The 16,038-nt window shown below is 32.9% G+C and overlaps 2 protein-coding genes across 2 annotated transcripts; both read right to left on the bottom strand.

Annotated features, from left to right (window-relative positions):
• Positions 1-6,790: 6,790 nt before the first annotated feature.
• Positions 6,791-9,067, bottom strand: LOC108345094 (peroxidase 66). The gene is made up of 3 exons (XM_017583664.2): positions 8,795-9,067; positions 7,978-8,166; positions 6,791-7,485 (listed from the first exon to the last, which is right to left on the bottom strand). The coding sequence occupies exons 1-3, from the start codon at positions 9,020-9,022 to the stop codon at positions 6,922-6,924; spliced, it is 981 nt and encodes a 326-aa protein (XP_017439153.1). The 5' UTR covers positions 9,023-9,067; the 3' UTR covers positions 6,791-6,921.
• Positions 9,068-11,241: 2,174 nt separating this feature from the next.
• LOC108344789 (hydroxymethylglutaryl-CoA synthase) lies at positions 11,242-15,445 on the bottom strand. The gene is made up of 12 exons (XM_017583285.2): positions 15,100-15,445; positions 14,866-14,972; positions 14,023-14,155; positions 13,755-13,898; positions 13,147-13,305; positions 12,825-12,898; positions 12,668-12,743; positions 12,495-12,550; positions 12,245-12,332; positions 12,011-12,151; positions 11,772-11,921; positions 11,242-11,629 (listed from the first exon to the last, which is right to left on the bottom strand). The coding sequence occupies exons 1-12, from the start codon at positions 15,172-15,174 to the stop codon at positions 11,456-11,458; spliced, it is 1,377 nt and encodes a 458-aa protein (XP_017438774.1). The 5' UTR covers positions 15,175-15,445; the 3' UTR covers positions 11,242-11,455.
• Positions 15,446-16,038: the final 593 nt, after the last annotated feature.

Here is a 16,038-nt window from a genome sequence, read left to right as displayed (position 1 = left end):
GGGTAAGCTTATATAATTTAATTCATGCGTCATTCATACAAATCAACATACCAACATTACAAGAATATCTCGACACATATAATCATCCAAAAATCTCCTAAGATAGACCGTCCGGACTGTATGAATCTATGTATCTACAGGCGTTCATGCACCCGGGTGATGTAGTAACTGGGAAACACTCAACAGCTGCCACCCGAGGTTAGCCCTATCAGTCCAAAGTACTCCTAAGGACTAGGACCTCCTGTCGTTCCCACACATGACCTACCCTCCTCTACATGAGGACGAGCACTCACGGAACATCAGGATGAACTGACATCAGTAGCTTTACCATAGTCATACTATACAATTTTCCATATTCAAATCATAGAGACGTTCCTCCTTGGAACGCTCGTTCAAAATCCACCATCACTTATTCATCTCATATATTGTTCATTACGTATAATATTTCACTCTATTTTCATTTTCAACTTCCAATCCCAGTTCACAAAATAACGAACGTTCAGTTCTACTTATAATGAGGACGAACGTGAAGAAAGAAGGAGAAATCTTAGTTCAAGAGCAGAGTAAATTCGACTGCAAATACACATCATTTTTGACAAACGTCATTTACCAGTTGAATCAGTTGAATGAACTGACTCTCGAAGAATTAGATCAATACTCAAAGAATAATTTAATTTCAAAGACTCTAAACTGAATCCAATGGATAAAGCCCCCGCAAGACGATTTCAGAACCATAACTAGAATAATTTTATTTTAGAGACCGACTGCCAGTCTCTGACCGAACGCGGTAAGAGGAATTTACCGAATCTGGACGAACGCTATTACTGCACGTTCAATAATTAAAGACTAGTACGAGCGTTCGGTACAAGACCGAGCACTAATTAGGACGTACGCTAGGTGTAAGACCGAGCGTTACTTATTACGAACGCTAGGTATAAGACCAAGCATTACCAATCTTTGAATTACAAAGTATATGTATATATTACTTATTTTCGAATATTAGTGTACCACTGTTATGAGCCGAACGCTCCAAGATTATTATTTCCACATGAGAACACTCGTTCTCGATCAGAGTTCCTTCCAAATGAAGGAATTCCACTTTAATCAGATTACTGGAAAACCGAACGGTAGAAGACCATTCGATGACGAACGTATATAATCATAGTAAAAAGTTCATATTCAATTTTGTAGCTATTTTCATCTTAACTTTTCCACATACCAGTTCATACTTTATACTTTACCTCAATTATAACTTTTCAGACTTTATAGCATCCATATCAATAATTCATACTTCAGATTTATAACTCATTTTCACATTCATATACTTCATCCTCATCAACTATCATACATCATACGCATACTGAATACATATATTCACTCGTTCAACAACATACATTCATTTCCAGTAAACATACAACAACATATGAATTAAATTAATAAGCTCCCCTTACCTCTAACGTGAACGTTCGTCCTAAGTTTGCAACTTGACTTGCCAACTACAATTCTCTTCTACCCGCAACACTTACTACTCTATGAATCAACATCAAAGACAGATGAAAAAGGGGTTTAGTATTTAACTTAAGAACTCATGCATCCAGAGTTGGGTGTGCATGTTCACCAGAACGAACAGTTGAAGGGAAAGGAACTTACCGGTTTTAGAACTTTAAAGTGTTCGGTTCAGGTGAAAGCTCAGGACGACGGGAATCCTTCCACGGTGCCTGAACAGTGATCGGAGCAGAGAAGAGTGAGTTGCAGTAGAGAGAAGGGAAAGGTTTTCTAGAGAGAAGGAGGAGAAAAATGGAGGTCAGAGTTTGGAAGGTGAAGGTGCATGCAGAAGAGTGTGGCAGATTTTTTTTTTCCAGAAGATTAATTTTGTTTGCCCCACGTCCAAACGGTCGTGCATTCTTCTGCTGACACCTGCACTCCATTAACTGACTTCAGGACATTCCATTGCGACACTTGGCGAGAATGCAGAGAGTATGGAAGTACGTTTTTAATGCACCGCAGAAGGGTTTTGGGAGTAATTAAAGGGGATGTGACAGGTGATTAATGATGTTCATTTTCCAAGGTCTTACATCGTGACACCTCTTTGACGGTGTTAGCGGCAATGACCTAATTGTTTTAATTTTTTAAATATGAAGATCCAATTTAGACAAAAAAAATTAGAGACCTATTTGAAGAAAAGTCACAAAAATTAAACCTACAATTAATTTATAATGATATTTATATTTTATTATTCTCGGTTCTTCGTGAAGTTAAGTTAAATCCTTCCTATATAGTCCATCAATATTGAATAATAAATAAAAGTTGCTCAAGATAAATTGAAATTTTATTTATTACTACTTAACTTAGTGGAGAACGATAATACTTAGTAGAAACCTTACCTAATTCCTAAAATAACGCATAAAAAGATAACTAGAACCAACCTTTTTTTATTATTAGTGCGACATCTTTAAACCATACCCTCCATTATGGATCGAGAGTGTATGTTATGTTTTTAATCCATGAGTTGCAGTAATTTCTAACAATTTTTTTCCCTGATGCAGTACAGAAAGTGTAAAGTGTGCAAGCAAGTAGTCTTCAACATTCTTAAGCAGTTATTGGTTGTTCCATAAAGTTTTTGATGCAATATTTTTTTTATGATGAATATTAGTTTTGAATATATGTTTGATGCAGACAATAACTTGATGGTGCATTCATGTCGGAGAAGACATTACGCGACTTGTTTGATTGAGACTAGAAAAGAAAGTGACTTAACTTCATCTACTCCAACTGCCATAGTATCATGACTTGATGTCTTCCAGTTTCAACAGTGCTCTCAAAAGGACAGTAGATCAGAGTCCAGCTTGCAGGCACCCTCAGATGACTCCTGTTCAGTTACTGAAATGATCTAACAAAGAAAAAAACTGAACCAATTTTCAAATTCAAGAAACATCGAGATTCGAAGAAAATCAAGAAAAAAAATTTGAAGAACAAGTTCAAGGATACCATAAGAATTTATTTTCTCAACATTCTTGGTGTCATGTGTTAGGTATACGCAAAATTTATCTTAAACTTGAAAATAGTTGTAAGTGATGAAAGTTTTAATATGGGCAATAAGTTCATATTAATGCACATCTTTCGGGTGGAGAGTGCAGAGTTAACTGACTTCACACATGCTTTCACAATTTTTTTCTTCAGTCATTCGGTTAGTTGTATATTCGCTTAGTCTCTGCCTTCGTTGTAATTGTCTAGCGAGATACTTCTTAAATTGTCTAGCGAGATACTTTTTAAAGGTTTTCGATACTTAAGTCAGTAAATAATTCGTACGGGATTAGAGCAATAGTCTTAAATGTATAGTAAATACGATTATTTATCTCTACTTTTGACCTTTATTTATAGTTTTTGAGATGGATTGAAGATTAGTGAAACTTTAATCTCGATCTAATCTCAATCCAATACTCTTAATTAGTACTTACCTTTATCTCTACTGAGAATGTCAATTTTTGGATAAGGCTGTCCAGCATTGATGATATCCGTCCGGTCCCAACTGTCAAACTCCTGACATCTTGTCTTTACGTCGTCCCGTAGCTCCCTATCCTTCAGGACCGTTCGGCCCATACGGTACACATACCATTGTTAAGGATTTTTTTCCCTATCCTTCAGGACTGTCCGACCCATACGATACACATACCATTGTTAAGGACTTTTTTTCTTGGTTTAATGTTTCGGTAGATCCCTATTTTCGTTTAGAATCTCAAATAGGTCCCCTACTTGTTCGATGTCTCAATTGAGTTCTTATTTTGTGAAAATTGTAACAATTAGATCCTTACCGTTAAATTGGACCTAACGGCGTTAATGGAAGGTTGATGTGGCATGGTTAGAGCTGTCAAAATGGATCACAATCTACGAGTCAACTTGGCCCACCACAGGTTCGAGCCGGGTTGGATTTGAAAAAATTGTATTTTTTTTATGCGGGTCAGATTCCAACCCGACTCATGCGGGTTGAACCCGTGGTGGGCCGGGTTAGCCCACCAACCCACCTACCTAATTTTATTTTATTAAAATTTAATTTTAATTCTATAAAAAAATATTTATTATTTTTTTTTGCTTGAAAAAATTATTTAAATTCTTTATTTTCAAAATTAATTAAACACCCATGTAAAATTTTGGGAGTGAAATTTGTTTAGATTTGAATTATTGAAATTTTGTAAATTTTTTTTATTTAAAAAAAGTTGTAATTAAGTGAGCCAGTGAGCCAAACCGTTTATCCACCAACCCGTGGTGGGTCGAGCCGGGTTCAAATTTTTCTAGCTCGCTAATAATTGAGTCGGGTTGAATTGTCTCACTAAGTGACCAACCCGTGGTGAGCCGAGCCGGGTCGAGCCGGGTGACCCGTTTTGACAGCTCTAGGCATGGTGATGTATGTTTTTAATTCACATAGCATGGTTGATGTGGCACAGTGATGTATGTTTTTAATCACTTTCACAATACCCTTTTTAGAGAATTTATTATTTCCTTCTTTGAGTTTCTTTTTCATAAATGGACCCAACTCTGAGGGGCTATTTCTCTTTTAGTTGGTCTACTGTAAGTTTCTCACTTAGGGGAGGACTTTCTTCTTCCTATTTCTTCTTGTTTAGCTCACGACACAGGGAGAAATTTCTCCTTTCTTCTTCTTTGGGGTTGGGTTTTGCGGGAGGGAGGTGAGCTCCGTCGCGTCCTCCCTTCTTATTTCGCAATGAGTGTTGTAGCGGCGAGATTGATTTTCTGGCAACGTCGCGACAAAGGTTTTGATTTGGATTTCTTGAATATTCTCTGCAGATTTTTGATTTCGTGATTTGGGCTAGGGTTTTAATTTGGGTTTCTCTGTGCTTGTAATTTGATCTTGCATTTGGGGGTAGGTTTTCGAATTGAGATTTGGGTTTTTATTCGCATTTTGGGTTCTGTTTATTACGATTCCGGGTTCTTAGTGGTGGTGGCATCAATGAAGACGGTGGTGGGTGTGGTCATGGGTCACGGTGACTGGGGATGGCAGCGACACCTCTGAAGAAGAAAAGAAAAAAAATGATCTTGTCTGAACCAACATCACAAGAAGCCGAGCGAAAGGTAGAAGCACCATTGAGAACAATCTCCAAGTCACCAGAAACATCTTTTTAACCAGCAAGGATGTCAACTTAGCCTCCAGAAATCGTGATGAATACTTCGCAATTGTATCAATGTTAGCTGTGAATGAACCCTAATTTTTCAAATTGAATCTCCAATATGTGGAATTGATTCCCAATTTCGATTAACCCATTCATAACGAAGTTTTCCCAATCCCAATCTCTAATTCGAACAATTTAAATCCCTAATTCATTCCTAATATTTCATTCATTCTTTCCATTTTTTTAAAAAATAAAATAAAATATTCACCTCACATTCATCAAGTAATATAGTTCACCTCAATTAAATCATGTCGTTGGGTTTAATTTAACGGCAATGATCTAATTGTTACAATTTTCACAAAATAAGGACTCAATTGAGCCACCGAACAAATAAATGATCTATTTGAGATTCTGGATAAAAATAAGGACATACCGAAACGTTACATCTTTTTTCTTCTAACTCTAAGTTGTGTTGGACACAAGTATATCTTAGATGCACCAAACCCACGACAACAAAATTATGATAAATTCTTTAACTTTAATTGATATTTTGAGGTACAAACTTTGAAGATTAATTTTTCATGAACTTGAAGCATTTTAATATACAATAAGACTTGCATTTTTTACTTTCTTTTTGATCCTAAAATTATTAATGTCACATCTATATTTTGAAAAATATAAGAAAAATCTAAACTTTTATCATTCAGCATGACTATAGAATCTCTTTTTAGTCTATAATAAGATGAAGATAAGTCATGATAATTTAGTCGAGTCAATCCAATAAAATATAATTAATAAGTAATTTTATTTTACTAGAATTTATCGGAATCATACACAACATTCTTTCTCATTCTATCTCTAAGAGCATATAATAATTTGCCCTGATCAAAATTAAATATTTCATTTACAATTATATGCGGGTAAATTTTCTTTGGGACTTAGAACTTACTTCTGATAGATGTTTTTATCACACGACAAGTGCATTCATTCTAATAAAAAATCAATATTATAAATAAGACAAGTGAATCCAGTCTATTAGAAAATCAACATTATAAGGCTATTCAATTTGTAATGAATTGTAATGTATTAAAGTTTAATGATTAGCTTGTAAGATATCAAAAAGATAATTTTTTAAGGTAATTTGTAAAAACGTAATTTATTAATTTACACTTAGAGGGTTTTTGATGGAGTAGAAGTGAAAAATACAATCTAATCTATCTCTTAGATTGAATCCATCATGTCATAAACAGTAACTAAGGTAAAAGAATTTTTTGTTCTTATCTGAGTAGTTGAATCTTGTGAGAAAGAGACCATAGATACTTAGATGAGATAAACTAATTACACTAGTCAGATGATTATTTCAGTGAGTTTTATGCAAAACTTCATTTCATCAATTTTAGTTTGTGTGACCAAACCGTGAATCTTCTATGCAAAATGTTATTATCTTAAATTCAATTTGTCTTACTCCATAACGTGTCAGACAGAGTTTTGAGGTTTTTTTTGCCTCAGTGTTAGTTTAAGTGTGTTAGATGAAGTCTTGGATTTCTATAAATTGGATATCCTAAATGCTGGGTAACGTAAAATGAAAGCTTATTTCAACACTTATTCTTCAACCATTAAAGACCTTAAAAGCTAATCTAAATTTCTTCACTCCGTAGAAATAGATGTAGAAGTGAACATTTTTCTCTTATTTAAACACACAACAAGAAGACATCATTGGACAATTGTTCTCCAAAGAGCAGAGGTGGAAGGAAAGAAGCAAAAAAATCGATGCTAAGTTCATCGATCTCTCTCTTCCTCAATTCACAACCTTGCAATTAAGTCTCACTTCCCCATTTTCAGAGACCCCCACATTACCAAGCTTCAACATTGAAGCCACAAACTCTCCGAAGAACAAGCCCTGATCTTTGGCAAATGCTTCCACAATCCACCTAGTTCTTTGATCCCCAACAAGAGACTCATCTGATGAGAACAAACCCTTTCCCACCACCAACTGTCTATAGTAATCATTGTCAAACACTGATGATGTTGAGTCCAGGAAGTGTCCAGCATTGGGGTTTGTGTTTACTTTTGGACACTTCCTTATCAGGTCTAGAGCAAACTCAGTGTTCAAACTAGGGTCAATAGCATGCAACAAACTGAAGTTATGAACTCTTGCTTGGAAAGAAGAACAGTGCGAAAATCCAAGAGTGTGGCCACCGGAGAGAGTCACCATATCTTTCACTCCTAAACCTCTCTTTGCAAAACTCTTAATGAGTTGATTCACATTTAAGGTTGGAGCTGGCAAGTTCACTGTTTCTGACGCCTTCGACACCCTTCCATCTTTTCTTCCTTTTAGCACATTCCAAGATGGTCCTCCAGACTGGGAAAATTTATGAACAACGATCATTACAACATATGAAACAAGTTTCACTTTCTTTTACAATAGTTGACCATGCGTGGAAGAATCATTGTTGTTCAGAGATCAGTATGTAGTTGATGGGTCCATTTTATTTTTCTGACACTATATAAATGCATGTAAGTCCAATCAAACATTGATACCAATTTTAATCTAAACCTTGTCGTAACAGAAGTTACAAGTATTTAAACTAATTTTTATCTTAATTTCTAAATAATTTTAAATAATTGAATGTAATAAAAATACTATTTAATTTGAGATATAAATTTGTTATGAAATTATTCTTAACTGTAACATGTTAGAGTCGGTGTAGGAGGGGATTTTAAATTTAATTTAATCTTTTGTAACTGTAAAAAGGTGGACTTTAAATTTAATTTAATTTTACTTTATGCTTATAATATAAATTAAATTTTCGTATAATTATAAAATAGTTTGAAGGATTAATATTCTGGTTACCAGTGCCACCACATCTCTAGCTGCAATGGCGATTATATCAGCACAAGAAACAGTGTGTGGACAAGCTTTCTCAAGCTTGGTCTTGGCTTCATCAATAACATAGAATGAATGAACAGAGAGATTAGGTGGACCATCTTTCTCAGCCAGGTTTTTGGGAGTTGAGTCCAGCAATATCGATGCATCACAGCCCTATCATTCACAGCAATATTGATGCTAAGTTCAAGTTTTCAAATAGGAAGAGTTTCAGAGAAAAAAATTCTGATATTCAAAGGACAAACAATTAATATACTTTACTGAAATATAAATTTCAGAAAAAAAAAAACTAGTTTTAAAAAAAGTAATTAAAAATGGCAAAAAAAAAGGATATTATAGTCCAAATATAATAATGTGTTACACACCCAATAAATACTTCATTTTTATATACATATTCTTATGAACTAACGAGAGATCCATCATTTTATACTTAAATTTTTTTTTTTAATTTTTTTTAGACAGCGAACTGGTTTAATAACAAATAGTTTTTTTTTTCTAAATTTATTATTTTTCTTTTTCCTTACTCATGCTGATTTTGAACTATCATAATATCTAGACCTAATTATCGTCTACTATACATAATTTTTCTTAAATCTAATCAAGAGACACTATACTTTTACATTGTTAAAGATTTTTTTCTTAAAGATATTTTTCTTAAATTTTTCAATCTAATTACAGAATGACACTAAAATGATATTAAAATGTTGTCAAAATAATATTGTCAAATATCGTTATCCTAATCTTAAACATGAATAGACGTGAAATGAAGTTAGTTTTTTCTTACCCTTATGAAACAATCATGGAAGAACATCCTCAAGATCCGAGCTGGGACTTTTGGGTCAAATTTGGAAGCACTGAGAACAGTGTCTGAAATTATGTTCTCTGCCTGTGGACATGTTTTATCGTAGTAATGAGCATCAAGCTCTGCTTGAGACATTGATGATGATAACGTGAAGAAGAGAAAAATGGTTGCACAAAGAACAATGCATCCTGAATATGGCAAAAGTGCCATTTTTTTGGAAGTGAAACAAGTAATTATGAAATGCAATAACTGGAAAAGTGATGAGGATTTGATGAAAACCTTGAGCACGTGTATGCTTTATATATATATGGAATAGAAAGTTGTTGATACTAACATTAAAATACAAGTTTAATGCATAATTATTGTGCTTGAAAGCCACTCAATGTTTGGAGATCAGTCTGGAAGTGCCAAATTTTGACTTCACTTTTGTTCTGCTTTAAGATCAAGTATATTCATCCATCTACACACGCACAAAACACAAATCTTGGCTATTCAACAACGTAATTGTTGTTAAGAATTAATTAAGAACTAATTAGCACAAATTACCAGAAGGAGTTCGTAATTTATGTGTAACACAATTGATAACTATAATCAAGATTTCAAAATTAATTGGCATGCGTGTTTCTTATTGCAAATTATTAATTAACTAGAATGTAAAGGAACAAATAAGTTGTCACGTCGTGAAATAATTAAAGTAAACATAAAAAACACATTAATTAATATATTTTTGATAAAAAAATTAAGGCTATAAGTATCAAAATAAGTAACACCAATATAAATTATAAGATAGTAAGTTACGTGAATTTGGGAAAAAAATGTGAGTATGCTTTTGCAGGGGTGTACGACACAAAAGTACAATTGTTAGGTATGTGTATATGGCATATGCTACGATATTTTTCTGTTGCCTTATACCTATCAGGTTAGTTTAGGTAAGTAGTTGTGAAGTTGGTGATGATGAGAGGTTATGTTCTTCGCCAATAATTATCATAGTTTTTGTAGGAATGTTCCTTTTATCTAATCATAGGGTAATTTTCACAGTTTTCATTATTCTCTAAAACTATATAAAAGAGATCATAAATAGTATTGGAAGTTTTAGTTGATGTTTTGGGGGTATAATTTGATGTGAGATGAAAATCAAGGTTAAAACATAAAATTATATAATTTGCTGAATTAAACATGTAAGTAGTCAGTAATGTGATACGAGGAGTATGAATAATTTTGATTTTTAATTTCACTAGCGGATTAATCGCTTTTGACTTTTCTTCTTTCTAAGAACATAGGGATTCATGATCTTAAGGATTAAATAAGATGTAACTGTTATTAGAAATTTTATTGTAAGTTTAAATTTCGTATTAAATAAATATGAAAAAGTTAAATATTATATAAAAATAAAAATTCATAAACTCATTCTTTTAATATTTTGAATTAAGAATGATATTAATCCCTTATATTTATATATAACTAAAACTAATGTATCATTCATGTTATATACTTTCGAAAAATGAAAGGTTAAGATCAGACAAACATGTTCTATGAAAAATAAACTACGAATATCCTTTATTTATGTGTAAGTTGAGATGGAGTATACGTGTGAAAAAAAAAGTTTATCATGCTACGAAAAATAAACTCTAGTAATATTATTCGAAAATTATATACATTAAAACAAACTACATTTAGTTTTAGTATATTATTTTGCCAACTTTCGAATTATCGATCAAAATTAATTACTAAGATACAATAAATATGTTAGGAAACTAATATTTTATTTTACTGTGAATCCTTCTTAAAGACAAAGAAATAAAATCATAAATTTGAGATACATTGTGATAAAACTATAGTAAAATAACAAGGTTTTAAAACAAAAATTAGAAAATGTACGCCTTTTGCCTTTTCTTACTTCTAAGTTATGACAAATTACTGCTACTTTACTCCATCCATCATACAAAGTCACGAATGGCCCTGTCAATAAACTTCAACTCTGTCGTAAAACTTAAAAAACACTAAATTTTAATTTTGGTTAATAACACAATAAAAAATAATGTGTCCGTGTAATATATTTTAGAATTATCTGACATAATCATTTTAGATTAATGAGTGGTCTCAAATTCTAGTCTTTACTATACAATTGCGTTGAGTATTTAAAGAGAGACTCTGTTTCTTGAACTAAAACAATATTGTCTCTTACGAAGCATAAATGTTTTTTTGGATCAACAACTATTGCGTATTTCTTTTACATTAATCATTCCTTGATTTTAATATCACTATAGAAGTTTATTGATTTTTTAATCAATCATACCTCTAATTCTCCTTTATATTTCACTAATATATTCTGTTCCATATTCACACTTCGAATTATTCAATGCATTAAAGGTGATGTAACAATCAGCAAATAAAATGTTAATAAATGCGTTCAATTACTACACTCAATATGGTAAAAAGGGAAAATCCTTAAAATCATCATTGTACTTCTTTTGCACTCATAAGAAGAAAGTTCTAATACATTTTCATTTTAAACAATTAACAATTGCATATAAATATGAAAACATCATCTTATAAACAATTTGATAAATAACCTTATGAAAGATCAAATACATGTAAAGCATAAGAAAATGCATTTTTTAACTCTAAATTTGAACATATAAACTATGCAATCACCTTGTCCTTCTTGCCATAGTATCTCCTGTACATAGAATCAACACTGGTGAGATAGAATGTTCCTGGAGGCAAGTAGCTGCAGTCCTTGCTTGTCACAAAGTCCTTACCCCCATAACGGTGCTCCATGATCTTCAATGTTTCCACAAACTCTTCAGGACGAATCTGCAATACAACATTGTTTTAAATGTATAAAACAAAGTCATATTTAGATATGATCATATTATGATATGATCATATTCTGATATGTCGGCTTAGAAAATCAAAAGATCATGTAGTAGCTTATAAGTGGTCAAAAACTGCATACCTCAAGTCTCTGCTTCAACTTGTCCGAAACATTCATCACGGTTACAATGTTTGACAAGTTAAACGGATGCTGACCTTCTTGAAGGCGGAGGGAGAACATTGTAGCTGTTAAGCCACTTCCATATGAAAACAAAACTACTCTTTTACCCACCTGCACATCGAAAGACTACCCATATGAGCAAAGATGCAGTTCAGGACAGAGGGAAAATAAACAAAGCAGGTATGTGCTGAAAACCTTACCAATGAAGTGTTTTTATTATGAAGAAGAGATGCAAATGCTGCATAAAGAGATGCAGTGTACATGTTACCAACTTGCTTTGGGATTAGTGTGCTGGGCTGCACCTTTTCATCATATACATGTTTGGCAGCTTGCTGATTTGCCTGTTCAATCACAGTGATAACAGACCATTCCATTCAAGCAATCATAAAAGAGGATTCAAATTTCAAAAATTTAAACATGACAAGAGTAGCTACCTTTTCAAGATCACGACTTTGATAACTCTCATCACCGGATAAGGAAGCATATGGTGCAAGGGTCTCCCTGGCAGCTTCATCAACAAAACTGGCAGCAGACAACATATTTGAGAAACACAAAATTAGGATTCAAAGACGTTAATTTAAAACTAGCAGAGTACTTTTATGCTGTCAAAAGGATCAATGGCATTCTATGCTTGGAACCTTGAATTAAAAATGCATGAAATATAAAGGTAGCAGATACAAAAACCTGAGATTTCTCATGAAGTCATTAAAGTATAGCCGGCCAAAACTTTTCTGCACAAGCTGCAATACATCAAGAAAGCAATTATGTAGAGTCATTGTAGGTGGTGTTATGACATACTTCTCTGCCTTTTCGTTTTCATTCCAAATATGGTGAAAAAATTCCTGCATGACAATTACCTTGTTATATGGAGAATGAAACACAAAATAATCAGAATCTGATATTGAAAAAGGCCTCCCCTCCAATTTTTCAAATCTGTATATGGAAGAACATTAATGAGAATTTGAAACCAAAAAGAAAAATTCAAAATGGCCCTTTTGTTCGGTCTATGCTTACTTCTCACATAAAATCCGATAACAGGAATCAAGTGCCATGAGATAACAGGTCTGTGAGAGTTTTCCATCAACAACCTATAGCAAGAAAACAACCAATTAAACATAAAGAGAAATATGTCTTAATGAGTGCTGAACGTTTAGATAATTAACAGAAGGCACCAACAGGCACTAAAGCATAATAGTGAGAATTTGGAAATATTTTCACCGTGAAGAAGTTTTTCTTATTGAAAGAACAAAAGAATTCCAATCATAAACTAAGACAGCTCTTCATAATACAGCTATGATGCAAATAAAATTAAAGTGAGGAGGTGAGAAACCATTACTGGATATTCACTAGCAAGATTTGGCTTGTAAAAGTCATATGCATGAGACATGTGACTGCCTCTGAGTTTGCTTTCAAAAGCAATAGGAGCATCTGGCCCTACAAGCATAGCAATTGCAGCTGCTCCTCCAGTGGGACGAGCAGGTCCTTCTGCATATACCTGAAACAATAAAGCCATTGCTAATAAATTGTTTGATACTGCATATAATCTGCAATTGATTTCAACATTTGAAGGGAAAGGAACATAACTATAAAAGTAGTCAAGTGCAACAAGAGATGAAACTTAGACATTCAAAATAACTCATTGCAGGCTTTCTTGTAAAACAAATATCTTGGTAAACTATGGATGAAATTCAACTATAAACTTAAACAATATATAGCTTCTCCCGTTCATCCTTTGTTGGGTCTTATTAATGGTTATGTATCATTAACAATGCAAGAGAAAATTATGGAATTTGGACTCTCTGCTTAGTTTTTTTGTGTTGTCCTCTGCTGTGTCTTTAAAATACACTGATTTTGACGTTTTAAAATATAACAGTTCATAAAGTAGTAAATCCGCAGCAAAAGAAAGGAGGAAAAGAAAGATTAATATTTTCCAGGAGTTCATACCGCACTGTCTGTACATACAACAAGTCCATAACGTCCATCCCATGAACTACTCTCCACCCAATTCACACAATTGAACAAAGCCGCCGTTCCTCCATAGCACGCATTTGTTGAATCAACACCTTCGATGTCAGTATTACCACTCGCCTGATTGTTGCATGAATAAATATAAGATGCAGATACCACAGAGATATAAAGCTGTAAAGCCTAATAGCCTTAGAAGGTGAGAGTCAACACTTAATAGCCACCACCAATGCAGAGAATGATTTACCTCAAAAACTTGCATCAGAAAGGTCTTAATGGATTTGCTCTTATCAATGACAGTTTCACTTCCAACCTCCAAGCGTCCAATTTGCTTTGGATCAACATTAAATTTTTCAAGAAGTGAAGCAACTACTGTCAAGCTGCAAATTCAAAGGTTAAAAGCAAAATGTTATAATAATAAGTGCAGGAAAGATGTGTATTGTGTTATCATACAAGTCCATAACATAAATCAAGTACAAAAGCATGAATTAAATACCCCCAAAAAAGAACCACATTAGACTTATAAGAAAAATCTCCCAGTAATCAGTTTCACCAACTAAATTATCAATTTTCACCACAAAATTTATAAGAAAAACCACCAACCCTCCCCCAATTAAATCCTAATCTCACACCCTTTAGTACTCCAAATCTTTACTGCTAAACTTTCAAAACGACTTTAAATCCCAAGTTCTTTATAACCCTCAAACAGTTGGATAGAGAATGAAATAATAACTTAAGAGTTTTAAGTAGAACAAAATCAAAACAGGATACACTTCTCCATAGGAGAGAGATAAAAAAATGAACTTCTCCATAAACTAAAATTAACTTATACACAAGTTAAAAATATGAATTTAAATAAGTTACGTCAGGGCTTGTACAAATTAGTTTAAGCACAAGTTAACTTTAACTTATGGAGAAACTTAATTTGTTTCTTCATTTTCTCTCTCTTAGAAGTACCTATAGAAAAGTTTCTCTACACATTCAAAAGTAAAGGTACCGAAAGTTAAGTCACCGCAATAATCAAACCATTAACTAAAAGAAACAATTATAACTAGGGAATGCTTATTGTTTATGCAAAATTGTAACCAACCTCATTGAGATAACATCTTCAACCTCAGAGCAGAAAGCCATGCAATCCTGTCCAAGCCCAATAGTGTATTTCCCTTTGCTCACCCCATCATGACCCTCTAAAGCTTCCTGCACAACCCAAAAAACAGAACACACAACGCAACCAAGAAACGATAAAAATCGCAGCTTTACAAAACAAAACGCAAAACTGAGTTTAAAAATCACATCTTTATGACAAAAAAACATAATTAGAGACCTGGGTGACGCAGGTTGGAGGGAAATATATGTCCATGGCAAGGATTCCCACATTGGTAGGGCGTGAAGAGGCCATTGAAGTGTATTTTCCCTCTAATTGTTTTGGGGCCTGTTTGGATGCAAAGAGTGGAGAAGAAGTGTGTGGTGGCGGGGGTGTTTGATTTTTTTTATATATAAAGAAAGTGAAAGCTGTGGAATTTGGAATTGGAAGTGTAAGTATGGGAGATAGAGTGTTAGGTTTAAGAAGAAATGCTGTGTGCCTTCCCAACTAACCACCTTTTTTGGCGGAAATTTTAATGGGTGTTTGTTTGAATGGAATGTGTCATCAATTCTGCGAAAGCAATAATGGATTGTCTGGTTTTGTAGGTGAAAAAAAAAACATCATGGTAGTTCATGATGTGTTCGTGTTTTTGTATTAATGAATTATATCGTTTATGGTTGATGAGTTGCTCTACTGTGACAGTTTCAAACTTGAGATTTATATCGTTATTTTAGTTTTCCTATCATTATATGAACGAATAAGTTTTTTTTTAAGCTTATAAATTACGCTTTTAATAAATAATTTTATTTTTATTTATGGTAACTTTAGAAATTAAAGATGTTGAAAATGACAACTTAAAAAGAGATTGAGAAAAATTATTAAGAATATGTTTAAATAGATAAATATCTCTCAGTTCAAATAGAGCTTTCTTCATTTCTAGATTTTTGATGATTTTAGTTAAGTTATTCTAATTTATATATATATATATATATATATATTATATATATATATATATATATATATATATATATATATATATATATGTATGTATGTATATATGAATATATAATTGTATTAAATATTTTTTAATAAAATTTTATTATCCGTGATAATTTTACAGAATTTGAATAAAATTAAACATGTGTAGTATCTAAACAAATGTTGTAAGAATATAAAAAA

Source organism: Vigna angularis, chromosome 8 (assembly GCF_016808095.1).
Source record: "Vigna angularis cultivar LongXiaoDou No.4 chromosome 8, ASM1680809v1, whole genome shotgun sequence".
In the NCBI taxonomy this organism is placed as follows: domain Eukaryota; kingdom Viridiplantae; phylum Streptophyta; class Magnoliopsida; order Fabales; family Fabaceae; genus Vigna; species Vigna angularis.
This window is presented reverse-complemented; position numbering and strand designations above follow the sequence as displayed.

Excerpts from the sequence above, each read along its gene's own strand:
- LOC108345094 (XM_017583664.2), bottom strand. The coding sequence starts at position 9,022 with ATGGCACTTTTGCCATATTCAGGATGCATTGTTCTTTGTGCAACCATT. Across the intron at positions 8,167-8,794 it reads TCCATGATTGTTTCATAAGG|GGCTGTGATGCATCGATATT; the intron begins GTAAGAAAAAAC and ends TGTGAATGATAG. Across the intron at positions 7,486-7,977 it reads CTAGAGATGTGGTGGCACTG|TCTGGAGGACCATCTTGGAA; the intron begins GTAACCAGAATA and ends AAATTTTCCCAG.
- LOC108344789 (XM_017583285.2), bottom strand. The coding sequence starts at position 15,174 with ATGGCCTCTTCACGCCCTACCAATGTGGGAATCCTTGCCATGGACATA. Across the intron at positions 14,973-15,099 it reads CTCCAACCTGCGTCACCCAG|GAAGCTTTAGAGGGTCATGA; the intron begins GTCTCTAATTAT and ends TGGGTTGTGCAG. Across the intron at positions 12,152-12,244 it reads AAAGTCGTGATCTTGAAAAG|GCAAATCAGCAAGCTGCCAA; the intron begins GTAGCTACTCTT and ends GTGATTGAACAG.